Here is a 24886-nt window from a genome sequence, read left to right on the forward strand (position 1 = left end):
ATAATTAAGAGATGATCAGTTTTACTGTTCCTGCACTGGAATAAAGTATACAGCTTTGTATACTTTCTTTCCCCCTTTCCTGGCAAGTTTATATACTGAAGATGCATCACTTCTGTCTTCAGTTTCCACAACAGTTTGTTGCAACAAAAATATTAAAGAGTCTTGTGGCTCTTAAAGAGCCAGAACATTACTTGCAGCATAATTCCCATGCTCCAATTTGTTGGTTGTTAAAGTGCAACAATATTCTTTTAGCTGTCTGGATTAGAATGCCTGATAAAGATTGATTTAGTCAATGGATTATTAAATCTGGTCCAGACAGTCATGTTGGTTTAGGATTCGTAAGAGTCAGATTCAAATTTCTACTAAACCATTTAGATTTCGGGTGTCCTTGGGCCAGCTGCCAATTTTAAGCAAAACCTCATCGGCCTGTTTTGAGGAGGACAGGCAAGTAGATAAGGGCATGGGAAAAATCCTTTCCATACCACTTATAACTCCTTGGAAGAAAAGAAGTACCGGTATACTAAATAAACCTGGAGGAATCCTGTGTTGTAGGAAAATCTAATTGGGAAACAGGCTGTTCTATTCCAAGCCACTTTCTCATAGATTAGTAGGAAAGCTTGACAAAACTACAGCTTTGGTAGCACCTCTTTCTGAAATGTTGAGAAAGCTTAGTCCATCCCTTTTATCACCTGCAGTAGCAATTAAAACAAGATTCTGCTCCACGATTCAGGGATACACGGGAGAGAAAAAAAAAGCGAGGAGGGGGCGTGTGGAAAAGTTTAATCCCAGTTTCTCTGCGAAACAGGCCTGCCCGTTACTTTCTTGGGAAAAGGCCTGAACCTTCTCTTGGAATTTAGCAGAAAACTTGATGGATGCATAAGCAGGTTAGGAGGGTCACGTTCCGACGACCAACTTTCGCGTTCCTTCCTTGGAGGCTTTCCTCCGGACAGGTCCGCACAACGCGAAACCCCGGTACTACCAAACCGTATTTCCGTACCGAGTTTAGGAGGCGCCCAAATCCAAAATCCGCCGCAAGAGACGTGCGCCTCTTTTTTTTTTTTTTTCCCCTGTGGGACCACAGAGTCTGGCTCTTTTCTCCCCTGGGGGAATATTCCTAGATCGCACGCGGAAGGGGGAGCGAGCCCTGGACGGGTGGCGGTTTCTCCGAGTCCTTCCTTTCCCAGGCGGAGGGGGGGGGGAGGAGGAGGAGGGGAAAAAAAACACCACCAACAACCACCACTTTCTTCTTCCCAGCTCACTCTTCCCCCCCCCCCCCTACGGACCCTGCCCTACACCACCGGGCCCTCTCCCGCTGGCTTGCCAGCTCCGGCGCTTTCGGGGCAGGGCAAGTCCCGAGCGGCGCGCGGGTGTTATTTGGAGCTGCCCTGTGGCGGTCCCAGCGCCGGCCCGAAAGGCTGTTATAGGGAGAGGCTTGACCCAGCCCAGCTCGAGCAGGTCCCGGGCGCTCTTCCCCTCCCCCTCCTTCCTCCCCCCACCCCCTGCCTCGGTGCCTGGAACAATAGAGTGCGAGAGGAGCTGGCTCTGGGCTGCGCGCCCTCCCCTTCTCCCTCTCCCCGCCTCTCCTCCCCTTTCCTCCCGCCCGCCCTGAGCCAGAGGCAGAGCAGCCGCCGCCGGAGGAGCCGGTTCCATGCCCCCTGGAGCCTCCTCTTGCCGCTGCCGCCACCTCTTTCTCCTCCTCAGCGCGCAGTCCCGGCATGGACGTTAGGTTTTACCCTTCCGCCCCCACCGCCGTTGGTTCTTTGCCCGGGGCCGACCCCCCTTGCTTGGGCCCCCTGGACTATTACCACTGCAACAAGGTAACGAGGGGCGGAGAGAGAGAGAGAGAGAGGGAGAGAGAGGGAGAACGGGTGCAAACGCCTGGGCAGTGGGGGGTGGAGGGTGCGAGCGACTGAGGATGGTACTGTCTGGACGAAGTCTCGCCCCGCTCCCCATCGTCACTGCGCACCCCCCCCCTTCCCGCGACTCCCCTTTCGGGACTGCTGCCCCTTTGCCCCGCACCGGTGGGGGTGGGTGGGGGTGTGGGTTGCACTTTGCCGCTTTTGCAGTGCCCGGGACTTTTATCGCGCCCTCGCAAATCGGGCAGGGCAAGGAGTTGATTTAATGGCCCCTCCGAGCCCCGACCTTCCCCGAGCCCTTTGCCCCGCAAGCTTCTCGATATTGGGGAAAGGGCGCAGCCTTTTGCAAAAAAGAGGAGCCCCTTCCCGAAATCCTTGTGCCCAGGTCGCTTGGCTGGCTGGCTGGTTGAAGAACCAAACTTGGAAGGCGGAAAGAAAGCCCGTTTTAGCCAACCCAACCTATTCTAACCTAACATTTAACGGCGTTGAAAACTTCTTTTCCTCTGGGAGGTTGAAGTGTTGAAGGTGGCAAGCGAGCGGCAGCATCCTGCAGGAGGGAATTTCAAATCTGCTTTACTTAACAGCAACCAAGTCTGCCTGCTTAAAGGCTGAAAGTCTTTCCCATCTTGGAAGCAAAAGCGGGTGTACAGGGTGAATGCGTGAGGGTGGGTGGAGGAGGAGGAGGGGCAGTTGGTTGTTGGTTGCGAGGTCACTTCAGACCCCTGATCACATAGCTTAGTTGTGGTAAACACTGTTATAAGTGGGAGGGAAAATAAACCAACAGCTAAAATTTGGATATAGGCTTTTTACAAGAAATGTACTGGGGGTGGGGGGAGTGAGTGGATTGCCTGGTTTTAAGTGTTTTCCTTCCATGCCTGGCTATGGTTCTTGATGGAAAATGTATAAGCTAAGGGAGGAATACTTTAGGGTGAGTATTTTGTTTTTGTTTTTTTCCTGAATAAATTTCTGCCTTGCTCAAAGGGATCAGCATATTGGCAAGGCTGCAAACCTGGATTTCGTTTTTGTACAGTATGTTCTGGTTAGAACCTAAACCATTTATACGCTCACGATTAACATTTCCCTAACACAGGATTCAGATTCTTGGCTCATGGTTGTCAGACTCTTCTGTTGTCTTTTTTTCCTAATCCCACAATTATTCCTGTTAAACTGAGAGGACAGTTTTATGACTATTTCATAAAATATAGAATAGAGCACAAAAACCTTACTAACCTAGATTTACCTGTGTGCCACCACAAGCCTTTTAGTGTGTGAGAAAGAGAAAGATGGGGAAAACCCCCAACATTTGCCCAGGAATATTTGAGAGTGTATAGTGCTTTAGGCAATAACCCTTCAACAGATAGGAGAAAGAGGTGAACATAATCAGAATGTCAATACTTCATATGAGTAGCCATCATTTCAGGTTGAGAATTACAGCATTGCAACATTTTAATAAAATAATTCAACTGAAACTGTGGATTATTTAGGGAAGCATGAAAATGTTGCTGTTGTTGATAATCAGGTGCTTTCACAAAAGTAATGAAAGTTGTGACATCTCAGTACAGTGGGGAGGTTGTTTTGTTTCTATGGTATAATGAGTTCTTCAAAATAGCATAGGTTTTCGATGCTGATGTCTCCCATCCCCATGAAAACATCTAATTATTCCGAAATGTAAGCTTTACTAAACATGTATCAGTTTATATATTACAGTAAACAGTTATTTCTGAAATACATTTAAGTATCCTTTTCTTACTAAAATATTAACAATGTTTAACAAAGAATCACTTGCTGACACAAAGAACATATGAAAATCTGTGCAATATCAATCTGCAGGGAAAAAAAATAACCAAATACCTTCTGAAATTTTTTGTGTGTTAGGAGCTCAAACATTGTAGTTTCAAAATATAATATTAAGGTACTTGTGCACCTGATCGGTTATAATATAAACCTCTAAAATTGTAATTGCTAATCAAAAGAAGAGACGGAATGTGATGCACTTCAGAAGAAACTTGTAGGCCCCATGGAAAATAATTCTCTGGGATCTAAAATCATCTTCCACATGTTGGGAATACACTTGTTGCAATTAGCATAAATATATTTTCCTTTAATTCACCTTTTTTAAGATCATCATTTCCTGTAGTGCTAAAGAGACAGACTTCATCCTGGAAAATTCTTCATCAGTTTTTCTGATAAAGCTAAGTTCAAGTTTGATTGATAACACTCTGGATGAAGTGATGCAAATGATCATATACAAAATACTGACCTCTGCCACGAGGTGCTGCTGTTGCCACTGTTACCAAGATCTTAGAAAAAGAGAGGGAAGAAAATACAGCCAATACTGTATGTGTGTGTGTGTGTGTATGTGTGTGTGTGTGTGTGAACGCATGCGCACGCATATACACATACTGCATTGTACCATTATTCTATTTTATTCCACTTCTTTCAAATTTTATTTACATAATGAGAACGTGCAACAAAGTTCTACCATAGCAAACTCCAGTGCACAAAGAAAAATGGACTGCAGCTGAAGCAGTATCTAAATCTTCTTTCTTTCTCAGCCTTGCCCTGTGTGTTACAAAGATGTTATCACTCTATAAAACAGAGGAAGAGAGTTTCATTTTGAAGAGCTTCATTCCCTTCAGGATAATCTAAGAGGTTCTGTTATAGTGGGTGGGCTAGAACCAAAAGTAGATGAATTACCCAGTTTCTTTCTGCTATTTTCTCTTCATCTGCAAGATTTCCACGGAAAAGACAGATGGGTTTTTCATGACTTCTAAACTGATAACTTGCAGAAAGCTTTCCCCTTGCTTCCATCTTCTTTGGTTGCTGTGTTTTGATTGCCTTGCCCATTTTTTTCTTTTGCCCTTTTCTTCTTACCTGATTCAAATGGAAGGCCACAGGTTGCCTACCTGTATTCCTTCAAGATAGATGTTTCACAGCTAGATCAGTGGATTGGCTCCATGCCAAAGGTCTTGCAATTTGAGAAAGCCAGAGAATATATAGGTACAGTTTGTTAGGAAAAGAGAGGTGTCCTTCAATAGTAAGAATTGAAGGAATGTTTCAGTTGTAGTTTAAGAAAAATAAAATAAATTTCAATGGGACCTGAATGAAAAGGGAAAAATGTGTTGTGTTTGTAGTTTTTGATTCTGCCTTTCCTTACATTACAGTTTAAAATGAATCAGGGCAATTTTGAGTTGCTATAATTAAAAGAATGCTGGCTTGGAGAAGATTGAAATAAATTAGGCAGGCCTAACAATTTCTTTTTCTTCATATTCTCCAGGAGTTCAAACAAGAAAAAACTTAAAACATATTTTTATGTTGAAAGATCGAAAGTATTTTTTCCAAAAAATGTAAGGTCTCCTTCAAATCAGGCTTAGGTCTTAATGATTTCATTTAGGGTTTGTGTGTGTGTGATTTCATATAGTTCCAACCATGCTTACAATTTTAAGTCCAGACAAGGTCAATTACATAGTTTTTTTCCCCTTCTAGACAGTGATTTTTGTTCTTTTGAGTGGGTAGAGAGAAATTCTGCAGGAGGAAATGTGTGTGGAACCCAACATATATAAATAGCTGAAATGGAGGGTATAGCAGAAATACATTTGTTTTCCTTAGACTAATTAATACTTCTGATACAGCGAATGAACCAGCTTGTTCAGGAAAAAGTCTGTTTCAAGCATCCTAAAATTTTGACATAATTTTGTGACATGATAGAATGTGATATTCTTAGCATGAAATCTCTCATTTCATTTATGTATCACAACAATCCTCATTATCAATTCTATAAATTCAATAGATAATTTTTGAGAAGCATTTTTTTCTTCCTCTGTGATGCTCGATCTGTAATACTGTAGAATTTAATATTTCTGACCTGTGTTACAGAACTCTTTTGATCATTACTAGTTTAGCTGAATAAATGTTCTTGTTAGCATTGTGAATGTGGACATGCAAATGAGCTCACATGTGAATAGTCTGCAAAAACGTTTATAAGCCTGCTTGTTTGTATATTGATATCTGAAAGCAGAGCCGAACACCCACATGAGTTTTTCAGTCGTCCTAGTGTTACTATGTAGAAGTAGTAGTTACTGGTTATAACTGTGGCCAAGTTACTGTTTGCCAATACCATTGGTATTTTGCTGCTGAACTTTCTTTCCCTTTCTTTTAAACATTTAATACATCTTTATCCTCTTGTGTTGAGGCTGATTAGTGACCTCTATTTAATGATAGATTTATTAATGTCATTTTCTTCTTAATAAAGTAATTGTATGCTACCGTGGAAATATATTTTTCCTTTAATTAAGATAAATATTATCCTTACTTCCTCACTTCTTCACATTTAATATATTTTATAATGATTAGGGTTGCAAAAATGTGGATTAAATGACAGCAAAGAGTAACAGTTGTAAGTATCTATTATCATCTTCCGATTGTCTTCTTTTGGTAGGCCTAATATATATATATATATATACACGTAAAATGCTCCTTATTTTTAGAGAGTCTGCCTTCTATGGAATCATTTTGGTTTGCAAAAGCCAAAATATGGGCCTTTTGTTTCAGATGGATATTGTTGTTTCTAATGGATATTTAGAAACAGAGCCCTCAGGCCTAAGGTTGCATATATTCCTTCTTTCAGTTTTTCATTTTTGAGCGTGTTATACAATGAAAATATTGTTTCTGTCTCCTGAAAGTTATAATACTATGAAGCGGGCATCAATTTATCGTCCATAGCACCTGAGGGCAGGACAAGAAGCAATGGGTAGAAGTTTGTCAGAGGGAGATTCAACCAGGAAATAAGGAGGAATTTCCTGACAGTAAGAATGATTATCAGAGGAATAGCTCACCTCCCGGAATTGTGGGTGCACCATGATTGGAGGTTTTCAGAAAAAAAATTGGACAACCATTTGTCCAGGATGATATAAAGACTCCTCCCTTGGGCAGGGGGTTGGACTAGAAGACCTCTAAAGTCCTTTACAGCCCTGTGATTCTATGGTATAAATTGGTATATAATATAAATCTATGTGGTCATTAAAAATCAACAACTTGATGGCACAGGATCAAACAATCAATCAACCAATGATTAATTTTCACTTTTTATTCCCTTCATAGAGAAAAACTCAATTAATTTTACAGTACATAAAATTTATATGCCCAGAAAGTGGGGAGAAAATTATAACTTTCTTTTTTAAAAAAATCATAAATTTTTATGACGATAGTAAAAATTATGCATTATGTACTCTCAGTGAATCTCTTTATAAAGCTGAAGGCCCAATTTTCTGTCTTAGGCCTATCAGATCTGAGCTGCAAACATCCAGATAACCATAAATGACACCAGAGATATACAGAATTGTCTTTACTACTATTTGCTGGTCATTTGGATTTTGTAGACTGCACTTCTCTTGTCTTTCAACAGAAGGTACTAGTGGAAAAAAACCACCACCACCACTACTATAATGTAAAAAATGATTGTGTGGTAAGGATGTGGATGCTCAGGATAGCAAATGTCATATCCCATTTGCTGTTTAATTATTTTTTGAGAAAACTTGTGAAAGTAGATTAAAGTTTCTGTTTTTGATTGTATATAAAACTGGCTCTTTACTTCTTATTTCATATGTAGAATTAGGATATTTAATTTTTTATTTTCAAAGATCACATTATCTAACAAATATGATAATGTGAAAAAAAACTATATTGAATGGTGTGCAGCAGACGTGTTGTTAGTTTAGCTGACATGTTACACATAGTCATAAAAGGATAGTGCACTGTAGTATTAGAAAATGTGTGGAGCCAAAAGCTTGGACTTGTTTTACATTACAGGCTACTTGTATGGGACCTGAGTGCCCCAGGATAACATATTTTGAGATAGCACTAGCACTTAGCAATAGTCCATAGACTTATATATCGCTTTACAGTACTTTACAGCCCTCTCTAAGTGGTTTACAGAGACCGCATATTGCACCCAACAATCTGGGTCCTCATTTTACCGACCTTGGAAGGATGGAAGGCTGAATCAATCTTGAACCTGGTGAGATTTGAACTGCCAAATTGCAGGCAGCCGGCAGTCAGAAGAAGTAGCCTGCAGTACTGCACTCTAACCACTGCACTACCATGTCTCCTATGTTGGGATATTGGGGATTGTTCTGCCCCTGCTCCGGATTTCTGAGGATATTGACACACACTAATGGTCCTTATCAAATTTATTAAGTAGCAAGAATAAACAAGACCGGCAAAGATTGGCAACCAGCCCAGAAAACAAGATACGATAAACCAAAATACTCTGATAATAAATACTAGTTGTTTCCAGCAAGAAAGCACTAGGTGTGCACGACTTAAATAAGCTAAAGGAGTGGCCAATTATCCTCAAACCCTACTCTCGAGCAGACCTCCTCCTCCTGAGTAGTGACTCCTGCCTTTTGGCAGCCCTGCGTGCTCGAGCATTGAGGAGAGGCTCCTCCACTTCACTCTTTCCACTTGAAGGAACCTCTGGAGGTTCTGAAGGCCCTGGCTGAGTCTCTGCCTCTGGCACCACATCCTTTTCAGCCTCCTCACTGTCTGACCCAAGCGCCGGCTGCGCAGGCTGCTGGCGCGACACCACACCAGCCTCTTCATCGGGATCAGCCATGATCCACGCAGGCCGCTGGTGGGCCACAACAGGGATAGAGTGAAGGAAGGTTTTGGAATTACTTTGTGTTGGGAATTTTTATACTGCTTGTAAGAAATATTCTGGTTAATTCAATATATTGAAACTGATTGTAATAAAAATATTTCTATTTTCAATTAATTTGTGTCAATGGAGTATTAATTAGAGGAGGATAGATTTCCTTGTTCTACCTTGTAAGAGAATTGGCTTTGATTAGTACTCTCTCCTAGTTGCATTCCAGCTCTTATCATAAAATTTTATGATATCTTATCTAATTTTGAAATAGGTATCTACGTAGCTTTGCTACTGCATACTGAATTCCATATTTTTCAATCTGAATGCTTAGTCCTTTCAGTTAAATCATATGCATGAGTGACTTGGCATATTAAAACATAGTGAAAAATGTCATGGCATTGTGTGCATGGCTGAATTAGCAGTTTTAGTTACTTAAATTTTATTCTATTTTTCAGTTAATCAATAAGTCCTCCATTTAAGGCCTTCTTGGTCTGTTAGCTTTCATCATCGCCACCAATATTCTTTGCAGAGGAATTGCACTGTTCCTTTTGCAATATATGCAATAATATGCATCCAATAATGGTGATTGGGAAACTGGCTGAATATTGGGAATTATTCATTTGGAAGACTGGGTAAAAGGAATGTTGTTGTGATTATTTATATAATTACAAACAGCAAGATGAAAACATGATTTTAATGCACATATGGAAGAAACAGAAAGCTGTAGCTAGAGCAAATTGTGTGTTCCTACTTTCAGAAATTCATGTTGAAAGAATGTTGGAAAACAAAATAATAAATGCCATAATCAATGAAGTCAAAGAGTGTGATATTTTTTAATGTATTTATGTTATCAGCTTCCTAAACAGGAAACTCCTAAGGGCCTCAAAATTTAAAATGTACTCCTTATATTGTAAACATATTGGTATATAGAGATTGTAAACAAAGGGCCTTCAACCTTGTTTTTCCTAATATCAGTTCTAAAAGTAACATTTTCTTATTGTCAAAGAGGATTTATTCCTGTTGTTCAAGTAGATGATAAATCTTAACACTTTCTGTCTCTCTGTCTCTCTCTGTCTCTCTCTGTCTCTCTGTCTCTCTGTCTCTCTCTCTCTCTCTCTCTCTGTGTGTGTGTGTGTGTGTGTGTGTGTGTGTGTCTAAATAAACAGTACTCAGCAGAAATTAGTTTTGCCTCCTCTGAATAGTGAATATAATAAATACTTTTTATAGATTTTTTTTTGGTTTCCTTTGGACTTTTACCTCCACAATAAATTGCAATGCTAAGCACTTTGCCTCTTCCTCCTCCTCCTCCTCCTCCTCCTCCTCCTCCTCCTGCTCCTTCTCCTCTGTTTTAACTTAATTTTTTTTCTCACTCATATCTCAGGGAAAATAGTATAAATGGTAAAGTTTTTATTTGAGCGCCTCATTTGTGGTGTGATTTTGAATATTGTTAAGAAGGATAAAAACTTGTCATTAAAATTCTTTACATTCTAGAATGGCCCAAGTCACTTGATGCATCGTTTCTGTTTCTAGCAGCATAAGCTTTGATGAGGTGTTCATTCCATCTGCATAATAGAAAGTGTTTGAAGCTCTTTTTTGCCAAAGGCTTTATTAAATCAGGGATTCAGAACTAAATAATGAGTACTCATTCATTCACAGAAAATGTTGTTCTAGCTTTATGTGTGGAAGAGGCTTTATTCTAGTTACTTTCAGAATTTAAAAAAAGATGTTTTGAACACTATGGTAGCCATGGCTGCCATGGCACGTTCTCATTAATTCTGTTAAAAGGATGATGCATTTAAAGTTGCTCATACATTTAAATGAATCAGAAGAAAGGATGGGAAAATTTACATTTATATAAATAGCATAAACCCATGTGTGCTATTTAAACAAAGTAAGTGTACAGTTACATTACGTGTTCTGTGACTTTTAGTGCAGGGATAAAAACAATTTATTTAGCTTTGTGAGCCTATAATACATTTGAAAGCTAAAATTAATCTGGATTTATATAAGGAACATAACATACATATTATTGTCTTGATTTTAGTGGGTGATGGAATTGGTAGACATGTTCCATTTGCGCAGTCCAATGCAGATTTATTATTCTCAAATATAAAAAATCTATATTGCCTTGGTAATGGGACTAAAAATGAAAACATACTAATTAAGTTAGTATATAAACTGAGTTTCACCGTGTTCTGTTCCTGCACTGTCTCTGCAATCATGAGGATTAAACCTATTTAAACATAACTTCATTCTTCCAAGTGCTTTTAGGCTAGATATCTGCAACTCAAAAGCCACAAACGTTCAGTTCTTGACATTGAAAGCTGCACTGCTGTTGGTGGTATTAATCCTCATTTCAGCCTGAATTTCATAAATCAAAACACTTCTTTTCTTTCTGAGAAGTGCTGCTAAGGAACAAAACCCTTTGCTCTTCATTTATAAAAAGTGTGACATTGAGTTGGTTACAAAGCTCAGAGCAAACACATGGTTTCTTTTTCTTTAGGGAATGTTACAAATGTATGGAAGAATCTTTTGACCCATACTGCCTTCTTTTTGCACTATTTATTTTTATTAACCACCATGTGTTTTTACAGACTCATCTGTGTAGAATCTAGATCTCATGCTTACTCAACCAGTGCTTTTATTATGTGCTTGTATTAATCTGCATAAAATGTGTGCAGAGACCATTTTGAATCTATATTCAGGGTATTCTAGCAGTAGCATTTTATTGTGAAGTCACTGGGAGGGCTAATGTGCACTGAATAATTTTTTGCCATTTACCTTTTGTATTCATCTTCTAACAAATAAAGCTCCAAATGTTCTTTTTACTAGAATTTGGATTATGTTGTATGGCATAAATGAAGCATTTAATTGTGTTTTTCTAAGCACCCTGCAATAAAGATTTTTCTGTTCATGTTGTTTCTTTACAATGTTTTTTTCAATGATGAATAGTTTGCTTCCGTTTTTGTTTTTTTGTTTTTTGCTGTATTTGTTTGTCTATGCAGTCAATTCCCCAAAGAGCATCGAAAGTGATATGTAGCTCTGGGTATCATATCCTGTCATAAGCTATCTGGAGACTTAATTGCCAGTTTGATTTCAGAATACAACTTTTAATGCAATGAAGTGAGGCCAGACTTTTTTTTTTTTTTTTTTGAAGAACGTATTCCAACTTGTAATGGGCATCTATTTGCCATCATCTCTGAACTCACTCAAATTTCCACATGGTAATAGGCCCCCTCACTATGTAAAACAATGGTGCTATAAATAATTACCTAGATGAATATCAACTTTGAAGCAGTTAACTATAGGTAAAATCTCCTTCCTGTTGAATTTGATTCCTAGTGGTTTCGTGGGCAGTTTCTGTATTTTTCTTGGCAACAATATGAAAATGGTTTGCCATTGCAATTTTCTAGTGTCAAGCTTTATTCATGCATCACACATATGTAGTACATTAAATGTTTAAGTATGGATAAGCCATTGGTTTACCTAGATATTATATGGTCAGGCTTCCTCTATCCTGATGCTTTCAGCTTGGATCAGAGAATCTCATACACATGAGGAAATACTTATGCATAGAATGCCTTTCATTATGTTCTTGATGTTTACAGAGCTAACCCCATTCCCATTTTAGAGTAATACACAAATAAGGCCTAATTTGTAATGAAATGGTGTATTCTTTGCAAGCCACTACAGATAGATCAAGATCTTCAACATTTAGTATTCTCCAACTATGCTGATTCTGCAAGAATTTGGAAAAAATAATCACAGATTCTAAATCCAAAGGATCAAGCTGTTGGCTAAAATAAGATGGATAGAATGTGAAAAATCTGATTTTATTTATTTGATTTTTGTGCCCTCTCCCCTAAACTCACAAAAGTGGTTTTGGATGGCTTACCTGTCGTTAGAGTCATAAAAACTCAAGGGATTAAAAAAAAAAAAAAAGCACAGCAAACACCAAAACAGAATAAACGAGATCAACCACAGCAAGTTAGTCCTTCTATTTTTGGGGACAGATTTATCCCATACTCTAGCCCAGTGGCAGAAGGAAAAGCCAAAACTCTACAGGCACCTTTTGGAAAATCAGTATGCTCAGGGCAGGGGTGAAATCCAGCAGGTTCTGACAGGTTCTGGAGAACCGGTAGCAGAAATTTTGAGTAGTTCGGAGAACTGGCAAATATCACCTCTGGCTGGCCCCAGAGTGGGGTGGGAATAGAGATTTTGCAGTATCCTTCCCCTGGATTGGGGTGGAAATGGAGATTTTGAGTATCCTTCCCCTGCCACGCCCACCAAGCCATGCCATGCCCATCAAGCCACACCATGCTCACCAAACCACACCACAGAACCGGTAGTAAAAAAAAATTTGGATTTCACCATTGTTTCAGGGCCTTCCGAGTCATTGGAAAAATGTTATTCCATAGAGCAGTTAATGTGACAGAGACGGCAGTCATGACTTTTTTTTTCTTTTTTCTTTTATTTAATAGTGTTTCCATGCAAATTTTTCATAACAAATCTTGATAATCCGCATGGGTTTAACAGTCTTTTCATAGTGTTCAAACATTAGAGTTAATGATTTACAAACTGCTCCAAAGATTGTATGTTAATATCATTACTACCACTGTTTCTGCTATTGAAGCAGCTAGTTAATGCAGCACTTTCCACACATAAAACACTAGCCACCGTGTTGATATACATTGTCCTTTCTGGATAATTGCACAGCAAAAGATGGCTACCCATTTATTGATGAGAACATCTATTTTTCCATAAAATGTTTTGGGTAGCCTTCTATTGATAAAGAGAAATAAAAGGATCTGGGAAGACATATTATCCTTCAAATATTTGGCTATTGTGCTGCTTTCCTTTTGAATTGTGGTATTAGAGAAGACTCTTGAGAGTCCCTTGGATCAAATCAGTTAATCCCAAAGGATATCACTTCTGACTGTTCTTTGGGAGGACAGATACTGAGGCTGAAGCTCAAATACTTTGGCCACCAAATGAGAAGTGTGGATTCGTTAGAAAAGATCCAGATGTTGGGAAGGATTGAAGATAAAAGGAGAAGGGAATGGCAGAGGATGAGACTGTTAGATAGTGTCATCAATGCAGTAGGCATAGGTTTGGAAAAACTCCAGGACACACAGGAGGACAGGGTAGCCTGGCAATGCTGTGGTTTATGGGATTGTGAAGAATTGGACACAATTTAGCAATTGAACAATAACAATAAGTATCCAAGATGATCTGCCATTTACACTTACATATAATTTGTCTGAAATACAAAAACTGTACTGTTATTGGGGGCCCTTAAGGAATAGATAGATTTGCAGCATCAGCCACCATCAAGAAATGTCTGTTAGCAACTGCTAGTTTCTGAGATAGCTAGTGAGAAGAAAAATTACTTGCATGACGTTTTTCTTCATTCTTTCCGTCTTCTGGTTAGAAGAAGCAGACAGTTGTGCAAATGTATTACTAAGTCGTGTTCTTTCCATCATCTTAGAGTTAGGTGGACTTTAAAACGAAACCTTCAAGTGGAAGAAATGAGCAATAGAAAAGATCTTAAGAAAAGAGCAAAAGAATTGACTTGATTAACTTAGCTAAATTGTGGCTGAAATGGGAAATGAACTACATCAGTGATGGCGAACCTTTTAGACACCGAGTGCCCAAACTGGGCGCATGCATGCACGAACGTGCAAATGCGTGAACATGTGCAGATGTGTGCATGCATGAACATGCACGCATGAATGCACACATGCATGTGTGGACATGTGCACATGCGCAGCAGAGACCCGAAGACCAGCTTGCCAGTAGGAGGCAGGGCATCCCAACACCGGCAACGTGGCAAGAGGTAAGATCTTTTGTGAGCTTCTGTTTTGTCATTTGTAGGGAAACAGAAGCTCACAAAAGAAACGCCATGGAGATCTGACTTGGGGCGATGACGTGCGTGCCAGCAGAGAGGATTCTGTGTGCCACCTCTGGCACCCGTGCCATAGGTTTGCGATCACAGAACCAGATGATCTTTAATATCCCTTCAAAAATTCATATTCTATAGTTTTCCTCGATTTACAACAATTTGTTTAGTAATCGTTCAAAGTTACAATGGCACTGAAAAAACTGACTTATGACCATTTTTCACACTTATGACAATTGCAGAATCCCCATGTTCATGTAATCAAAATTCAGAAGCTTGACAACTGATTTATATTTATGACGGTTGCAGTGTTCCGGGGTGATGTGATCACCTTTTGAGACCTGACAAGCAAAGTCAATAGTGAAGCTAGATTCATTTAACAACCATGTTACTAATTTAATAACTTCAGTGATTCACTTAACAACTGTGGCAAGAAAAGACAAAACATAAAAATGTATTTCAAGGAGAAAACCAGTTATAGTCTGTGCTTCTGTATCAATTACCAGTAAAAATATAAAGATGCTCTCAAGTTCTTTGCCAATGTATATTTCAGGATGCTTTTAAACTATCTAGTTCATCATCTACCCTGGAAGTCCCTGGTAGTCTCCCATCTAATTACTTTGCTTTCTCTTCACTGACAAGATCAGCCAGGTGCTACCATTTGCTAAGTTCTGAAATGTTATATATGAATGGAAATCTAACATACAGTAGATATATAAAGTCTACACTCCACTGTTAAAATGCCAGATTTTTGAGATGTGAAAAAGTTCAACCAAGATAAATCACTGCATAATTTAATATAGCATATAAACTCTACAATTCAATTGAAAAACAAATTGAAATCTTTTAGGGGGAACAAATAACAATATGAGTTCTATGACATTCATAGCAGTAAAAAGCTGGAAAAGATTGGATGAGCTCCGTAGATAGTTAAACCTTTAACAAATACTAAATTAGTCCAGTTCTCATAATTATTGTGCTGAAGAGATTGCTTGAAAATTGGCTCATACAGGCTAGTCTTGTAAAAGCTATTTCCCAGTAGCCTCATCAAAGAAAATCAGGTGGCTTCTTGACTTCTAATTATAATGTGGTCATAAGAACTGGGGACCATAAATGGGCTGTACGTTAAACAAAGTTTTTCTATGCTCCTAAAAATAGTTTTGCTTTTTAAAACTAGTTTTTTAAACTTGTAAAGTGGATCATGTCTTTCCCACTGAAAACTGCATTGCATAGTTCTTCATCCACTTCTGTTTGCTCCCACTTTAATCCCTTTGAGCATGCTCAGTTCTCAGCAAACTGTATTAAGTGCTGTTTCCTCTCCACACTGTATTTTTTTCTTAACTTAACAACCACATTTGGGACTGGATCTTCCATCACTAAGTGATACAGTTGTTAACTGAGTCATGGCCAATTTTACAACCTTTTCTGATATAGATAGATAGATAGATAGATAGATAGATAGATAGATAGATAGATACACATGCACATATAATATATAATATAATATATAATATATAATATATAATATATAATATATAATATATAATATATAATATATAATATATAATATATAATATAATACGTTATAATATACTATATTAATATGCAAAAGAATGAAAAAGTAAGCTGTGAGCAATGCCTTATGACATTTTTGTTTAAAGAATTAAATCTATCAGTTCATACATACATGTTATTAAAATAAATCAGTTTGTTACTAGACAGTGAAACAGTCATGTTGCCATTGAATTGTAACCTAATCTTGCTTTGGCAGTGCATAACTCATACTTGCTTTTCAATTTGACATATTTTTTGAAACAAAGGGCAAAATTGACTGGGTGTCAATGAAATGGAAGCTGCAGTTTTATACTAGATGATACAAGTTTTTATGCTGGGGGGGGCACCTTCAGTTTATTTTAAGACAGCAGCATCTAATATTGCATTTTCTATTAATTTAATTGACATCCTGTGTTCTTACTTGAAGGTGGCAAATTAATTGTGGAAGACCATCTGTTTGAAAATTGGGTATGTATACCATTGCTGGCAATACATCATGTAGTAGTTTTGCAGTATCCAATTTAAATCAGATGGAAATGTTGGCCTTCTGAGGATTATGATCAATCAATATTTCATTTTAGTAATGGGCTCAGAGCAGAAAAAGAAGCTGCTTGAAGCCTACAACTTTTGAAAAAAATCTTTGTCATCTTAATGGTAGGATTTGACTTCCTTTCCTTACTCTGAGAAGACAACAAGTAGGTTCATGATCAATATTAAAAAAAAAATTCTAAATATTTTTCTTTATTTCTTTTAAATATAAAATTTGGGTTTCTGTTCAATATTTCTTTTCAGTAGGAAGAGCTGTTAATTTGAAAGAGAGAATGGGAGATGGGGTGTTAGATACCGCTTCATTGTATTTCTCATCATCTCTCTTCATTGGTCTTGCTGGCTAAGTCTAATGAAAGATAGGACCTTTGTCCTCAGTTTTCAGTTCTCTAAGGTCTTTGCCATATTAGCTATGAATTCTGGGAAGTGTAGTCTTTGATATCTGGAGGGGAATTATTTTGGGAACCCTAATATGGCATCTGAAAGTACATTTAAATCTTGGGTGTGTGAAACTGATATAAAAAGACAGGATAAAGTCTGGTGGGAAATGTGCTGGTCTTCATTCTGAGATAAATTATATAGTTTATGAGATAAAGTGTTTGCTCTGGGATCTCGGTTTTGAGTGAGATCTCAAAACATTTCATTTGAACACAAATCAGAGGAATAACATTTGACCAAAGAGAAACAAAAGCCATATATGGTACATCACTTTGTCTTAGTTATGGTTAATCTTGCATTTTCAGTTTCTTTCAGGAACTGCTATTAACTAATCAATGAAATTTAAACTTTGGAAAGGTAGAGCTGGTTCAGCTTCTACTCGGGATGAAAAAAAATACTTGAAGGATTCAAATCTATATTTGGGAATTGGGCTCATTGTTCTCAAAACAATCTGTCTCACAGGGCTGTTGTGATGGAAATGGAGTGGGGAGAAATAATACATTTTCTTTTCAGAGTTCCTCAGAGGAATAATTTAAAGAAAACGTAACGGGTATTAAAGAAACATTTTTCATGAATGTCACATTTGTGAGGAAAGAACTCAAGGTCTTTAGTGCCATTTCATATGATAGCCAGCTCTGTGTTAAAGACTCACTTTTGTTTCCTAAAAGCTGACTGAAAAAATGTGAAAAATTGCTCAAAGTTACATATTCTTACAGTACAGAAAACTGTTTTGCGTGGAAATTTTGTAACTTTTAGTATGACCTTGTTTTGAATGAAGTAAGAAACTATGTTGAAGTAATTAATCAGTGACCCAGGCTGCCCAAGGCCATGGATACAAGGGGAGGGAGTTGAATTTCACTGCTTGTTCCTTCATCCCAGATTTTTTTATATTGATGCAAACCTAACTAGATCTTCTCTTCAACCAAAGATATCCTTTGCACTTATTATCTCAATTTCTCAGTTTTCTTGAAAGGAAATTGTACATAGGAGACAATGAGTATGGGCTTCTTTTGTCTTACTTCTGAAGCTTTAGAAAAGACTAAAAACATTAAAATTATGTACACTGTAATTAGGTACATCCTATATACCTTATCCTTATATCTCCTAGTCATAATAGTACTTTTAATTTCCATCAGTAGGTTTATTTTATAAGATAAAATTTAGCATAAAATCTTACAAAATAAAGTTTCATTTTCATAAAGTTCCATAGTTTAAAACTGACATGATGGTGCAAGCTTTTAATACAGGTAGTCCAACGTACATACGACCACAGCTGAGCCCAAAATTTATGTTGCTAAGTGAAAAATTTGTTAAGTGAATTTTGTGTTATTTTATGACCTTTCTTGCCACATTTGTTAAGTGAATCACTGCAGTTGTTAAATTAGTAACAGCGTTGTTAAGTGAATCTGGCTCCCCCATTGTCTTTGCTTGTCAGAAGATCGCAAAAGGGGATCACATGACCTTGGGACACTGCCACTGTCATAAATGTGAGTCAGCTGTTAGCCATTCTATATTGTTAGGGGTTGTATATCTGACAGTTTGTTTGGTGGTTGATTTTGCTGGAATTAGGAGTAAGTTTAATGGTACTTTCTTTTCTGCAATTTGGAATGAGTCTCTTATCTGAAAATAGTGTGAAATTACACGTGCTGAAATCTGGAATGAAACTTGATTGCATCAACTTCTGGGGAACTTAGAACACTGGATTTAAAAAGGCAGCATTCAAAATTGCATTTAAACACTGGGTTTCAAACCAATTTAAATTAATTTAAATTAATGGTTTAGTTTATTCAGGTAGCATAGAGTAAATATCCTGCCAAAGATAACTCAGGATTTGGAAGAAAAGGAAAATGGAATCTTAGTGATAATTCAAAGCAAAGTATGAAGATTCTTAAATAGTGTACACATAGTTCTTGACGTATGGCTGCTCTTTTAATGACTGCTCAAAATTACAATGGCCTTGGAAAGGATACTTCATGGCCTGTAAACCACTTCCGATCATCATAAAATGTTGTGCTTCCCCTTCCTCCGTGGTTATATGATTACGATCTGGGTGCTTGGCAACCTATTCTTACTTATGACTGGTTGCCAAGCACCCTGGTATCATGTGATTGCCATTTGCAATCTTCTCTGCCGGCTTCCCCCAGGAAGTAAATGGGAATCCAGCATGGAACATTGCAAGCTGTTCTGCCTGCTGAAAGGACTCTCTGTTGTTTCTGGGAACTGGGTGAAAGAACTGCCTGCTGAAGGGAATTGAACCCTTGGCATGGTGGAGAAACAGATCTGAGCCCTCTTTCTTGCACCCTACTGAAGGTCTTCGTTCAGGTGTGCAGAGAGAAAAAGAACAGCTTCAGCAGGCAGCTTGTTTAACCAGTCCCTTCTCCAGCATAGCTCAAGAATTCTGGGAGTTGAAGTCCACAAGTCTTAAAGCTGCCAAGTTTGAAGACCTCTGCCCTAGAGGCAAGAGGGAGCTGAAATCTCATAGGAGAGGCAGTACAGTAAGATAAGTACAGTAAGATAAGAAGTGCAGAATGCCTCAAGCAGGTGGGAGAGGCCCTGGGAGGTCTGGTGCAGGCCGTGGATGAGTGTCTCCCTCAACAAGGGCTGAAAATCCTGCTTAGATTTCAGCAAGGAGGAATTTTAGCTTCCCAGGGTCTCTCCATCCCCCCCAACGCACTGGCATGCCTTAGTCAGGACTCTTATCAGCTTAACAAGTGATCACTTAAGAACCAGTACTGGGAGTTCTAGGATTGACAGTCATTGAATGAAGCAGGCACATGGACAGTCACATGACGTCTTGTTTAACAACTGCTTTGCTCAACAACTGAGATGCCATCCCAATTGCGGTCATTAAGGAAGCTCTACCTGCAATGCTACTTTTAGAAGACCATTAGAATACTTTTCAAAATTTAACATAGTCTTTTTATCTTTTTAAAAATGAGCCATTTACAAATAGATGGCTGTAGATGTAGAAGGGGAGCAAATATTATCATCAGGAAATTCATCCATTGTTCATTTTTGTGAGTGGTGCTGATTGATATATAACTAATATAAGAATTATGGCTTCCTTATTAATATTTATAATATTAGACAAGAAAAATAAATGGATTTCTATGTTAGGGCATCTGCACTTGGATAGGGAATGGATCATTATTTGAGTGTACAATTGATTATATATTTACCAAAAATGTAAAACTCAGATTAAATACTGGAAATGGAGAGTTTGATGTAAGGATTATCATCAAGTTGTACTGCTAGAGCAGGGGTGTCAAACTCGCGGTGTCACGTCATTGTCACATGACTTTTTCCCCCTTTGGTAAAATGGGTGGGTGTGGCCAACATGTCATACATCCGGCCCAAGGGCCGCGAGTTTGACACCCCTGCACTACAGTAAAGTGGAAAATGTTGTCTTCTGTTTTTATTTTTCTTATTCCTTCCCATTCTCTCAGTATTAGGAGTAGTACATTATATTACCTCAGTAGCTTGGTTGATATATTTTTTGTGTATCTAAAATTATCTAGGTATGTCTGAAAGGAAACCAGCAGTTTTCCTGGATGTCATGCTATCTACCTCCTTGTATGGGCAGTCCTCTCAGTCACTTCATCGGTGAATAAAACATCGGCAATGGGCTTTGTAATTCTAACATTGGAGAGTCAAGGACTTTTAGGACAAATGTGCTCTTCTGTTTCTGTAGGTGTATCATATTATTGACTCTTCCCATTACTGTTTAAAGAGTTTTTTGGGAAATACAGTGAAACATCAATTTAATGGACTGTTTTGGGGAAAGAAGGCCTGCTACTTCTCTGTTACATTGCAAATTATGTCATTCATAGTTATTTATGTTGCTACTAGGCTGTGGTTTCCTTTCAAACATATTTGTATTGAGTTACTGAGTGAGATATGGAAGGAACAAGAAAAATAAATACGGGACCAACTTTTGCTCAACCATAGATCTGTCTTAGTACTAATGTTAAGATGCAAACTAGGTTATTCACATCAGATTATATCAATTACAATTGGCTGTAAATTATATAAAATGAAAGCTAATTTAAGTTTCTTGTCTGATTGCACTGGACATGTCTTCTATTTCAGATTGGTTTATTGCATGTAACATCTGCTAAATGCAGGTCTGTTAAACTGTTTCACTGTAACTGTGAATTGACTTTTAATTCCTAAAATAAGAATGAAAAAAACTTATTTCAGACATATTACATGGGCAAATGAAAAGAAAATAAAACCCACAGGGGAATTTGGCCCATTTATTTGGCCCAGTAACCTAAAAAAATAAAATTGAATCATCTTATGATAGCTTATAGTTAAGGTGCACGCCAAAAAAATATTTGTGCTTTCAGTTTCATGGATAAGATAGCCAATATTCCTCCTTCTCTCTTCCCAAAAGAAGCTATGGATGACTGTGCTATGGAATTTTGAAGATTATCTTAAAATCATCAGAAAGCAGAAATGAATCATCTAATAAACATAGTAAAACTACAATTTGATCTTGATTTTTAAAGATGACCATAAATTAGAATCTTTTGTGGTTGGTGCTGGACTAGTACTTTCCCCAAAAGTTTATTTGTTCAATTTATCAATAATCCTTCAGTTAGATATTGCAACATACAAAATGCAGGATTAGGGGAGTTTTTTATTCAAATGTATTAAAGTGTATTAATACACTTTATTCAAGTGTATTAAAAAATACACTGTATCAGCTTAATAAAATATAGAGATGAGTTCTTAATATAAATAAGAATAGATTCCTCCCCCCCCATTTTTATTAAGTTAAAAAGAGCCCACACTTAAAATTTGTTATTTATATCCAAAGAGGGATACTGAAGTTTTACATGCACATGCATACACACATATGTGCATGTGCGCGCGCACACACACAGAGAGATCTATTTGGCCTGATTTCCATTTGTACAGTGTAAGCTATTATCAGAATGTAAACAACCCCAATGCATAATCTATTAAACTTGAACTGTACTATTGCTTCCTGGATATTGTTTTCTATCTATACAATTGTTCAAAACATTGATGTCACTGAAAAGGATAGCAAGCAAAAAGAAAATCAAAACAGATGATTCATGATGTATTGCATAAGATGGCAATATATCTCCCTGACCCATTGTCCTCCAGATAGAATTCTGGAATTCCATCCACCAGTAACTGGGAATTCTGGGAGCTGAAATCTCAACAAGCCTGTCTTTCATCAGGGTAGGGAAGGTTGCATTAGGGTCAAATCTAATTTTCACAAACTCTAATCTAATCTTTGCAGATCTGTCTTTGCAAAAGACAGGCTTGTATTATATTTCCCTTTTGTCCCCATAATTTTAACTGTCATCTTGTCTCCTCTCATCCAACAATTGATGGGCACGAGCAAATTTCATTTCCCCACAGCGAAACTCCTTTGTTTGTAAAGGGAGAGAGAAACTATTCAGAGTACTAGTTTTGAAAACCCATCTACTCAGGGAAGAAATTCTGATTTTGATAGATAAGAGTGGAATGGATACAATTAAGTCTCAAAATGAATGCCTGTTGTTTACTTCTTTTGGAAGTAAACAACAGGCATTCATGCTGGACTATATGCAAAAGATGCATGTTATATGCAAAAGGATCCCTGGTATTCTTTTCTGTGTATAGTGTAAAACAATCTTAAAATCTTAGGGGCAGATAAACATTTTCAATCAGAATAGAGCTGGAAGTCTTCTAGTTCAATCCCCTGCTCAAGCAGGAGAACCTATACCATTTCAGGCAGGTGTCTGTCTCGTCTTTTTTTAAAAACTTCTGGTGTTGGAGCACCCACGATTTCTAAAGGCAAACTGTTCCACTGGTTATTTGTCCTCATTGTTAGGAAGTTTCTCTTTAATTCTAGGTTGCTTCTCTCTTTGATTAGTTTCCATCCATTGTTTCTTACCTTGCCTTCTGCTGTTTTGTAATAATAATAATAATAATAATAATAATAATAATAATAATAATAATAATAATAATAATAATAATTATTATTATTATTATTTATAACTCCATAGAAGATTTCAAATTATTTACTTTTTGCTGCTGAGTTTTATAAACCTAGTACAAAATTTCTTGCTTTCATGCCATGCTGAATGCATGTGCATATATCATACCACTCTTACAGTAGAGATCAATTGTTTGCAACATTTCAGTCCTAATTTTTTTTTTTTAAGTATGCCATCTTCAGGCAAAGCAAATTGAAATTTTAAATGCCTTTTCAATCATACATCTTATTTCTTGAAGTATTTAGTTCACAGATGACTCATCACTTGCAGAGCTCTGACACTGGGTATCAAAATATTGTGATATTAAGCTGCAGAAACCCACTGCATTATCAACGTACCTCTGTAGAATGGAGAAGGCAGCAGCTGGGCATAAAAAAACCCCAAGGCTTCAGTATGACAGAACTAAAATTGGAGTTGGCAATTACCACATGCATGATTCACAGTATTGTGAAGTGAAGCTACTATATAAATCAGCCCCAGTAATCATAGGGTTTAAAATTAGTCTGTTACTATTAACTCTGCTAGCTTTGGCATATGCTAAAGCCGCTATAAAAAGTGAATGGTGTAGCATGTTTGAAATACAAGTTTAAAATAAATTACTTAAGCAACCCCCAGTAGGAGGTATTAGGTACTCACAGGGAGAGAGTTTTGAGGGTGTTTACAAAGGTTTCTGTAATGGCAAATGCATTTTATTATGCCATGAAGCCTAATAATAGCTCAGTGTCAGAACATGTGATTTGCATGTATGAGGCTTCACATTGAGGCCCTGGAAACTCCACTTAAAAGGTTTCAGGTAAAAAGCTGAGGATCTTTTGTTTGAGATGACTTGAGTCCTGTTCCAAGATAGGCTAGAGCAGAGCTAGGCAATGAAAATGCCTAGGATTTTGAGGGTGTTTACAAAATGTCTCAAACATTAAATGGGCAAGCAGGAACATGTCCACCCAAAGTGCTAAGCTATAGGAAAATACCAGTTTCATTTTGTAAGAATATCTTGAAATGGATAATCTCAGAGACATTTTGGAAAAGAAATATCTATGGAGACATCCTTTGCTTTTGCAGATATTTATTTTATTTATTTATTTTATTTTATTTCTATACCGCCCTACTCCCGAAGGACTCAGGGCGGTGCACAGCCAAACAATAAAACACATACATACAAAATTTAAAAGTAGAATTAAAATCAAATTAAATAGTTTTGGCCCAGACAAATTAAAACCCCAAACTATTTAAAACCAATTTTAAAATTTGAATATATAAAATACTAAAAAATATTTAAAAATTAAAAATCTTTTATAAAAGAGCGAGAAAATTAGGCCAGGCCCGCCTGGTGAAATAATAAGGTCTTTAGAGCACGGCGGAAGGTGCGCAGATCCGGGATCCTCCGTATCTCTGGGGGGAGCTCGTTCCAGATAGTAGGTGCCTCCACAGAGAAGGCTCTCCCCCTGGGGGCCACCAGCTGGCATTGTTTGGCCGATGGCACCCGGAGGAGCCCCTCTCTATGGGAGCGTACTGGCCGGTGGGAGGCTATTGGTGGTAGTAGGCGGTCCCACAAGTACCCAGGTCCTGAGCCATGGAGCGCTTTAAAGGTGGTAACCAAAACCTTGAAGCGCACCCAGAAGACCACCGGGAGCTAGTGCAGCTCGCGCAGGAGGGGTGTTACATGGGAACGCCATGTCGCTCCCATTACCACCCGCACGGCCTCACTCTGCGCCAGTTGGAGCCTCCAGGTGCTCCTCAAGGGGAGCCCCATGTAGAGAGCGTTGCAATAGTCCAGGCGGGAGGTGACAAGGGCATGGGTGACCATGTGTAACGAGTCCCGATCCAGAAAGGGACGCAACTGGCAGATCAGGCAAACCTGATGAAAAATCCTCCCGGTCACGGCTGTCAAGTGCTCTTCTAAAGACAGCCATGAATCCAGGAGGACACCCAA

General features: G+C 38.1%; 1 protein-coding gene across 1 annotated transcript in view; it reads left to right on the forward strand.

Moving 5' to 3' along the window:
- Window positions 1–1667: 1667 nt before the first annotated feature.
- TOX2 (TOX high mobility group box family member 2) overlaps window positions 1668–24886 on the forward strand; it is a 244018-nt gene continuing 220799 nt past the window's right edge. Inside the window, exon 1 of the mRNA XM_070939940.1 lies at window positions 1668–1817. Within this exon, the coding sequence (XP_070796041.1) occupies window positions 1716–1817 (102 nt within the window). The 5' untranslated portion in view covers window positions 1668–1715. The remainder of the gene's footprint in view (window positions 1818–24886) is intronic.

This window comes from Pituophis catenifer, unplaced genomic scaffold (genome assembly GCF_029215685.1).
Source record: "Pituophis catenifer annectens isolate HBS135680 unplaced genomic scaffold, rPitCat1.0.hap2 SCAF_3, whole genome shotgun sequence".
NCBI lineage: Eukaryota > Metazoa > Chordata > Lepidosauria > Squamata > Colubridae > Pituophis > Pituophis catenifer.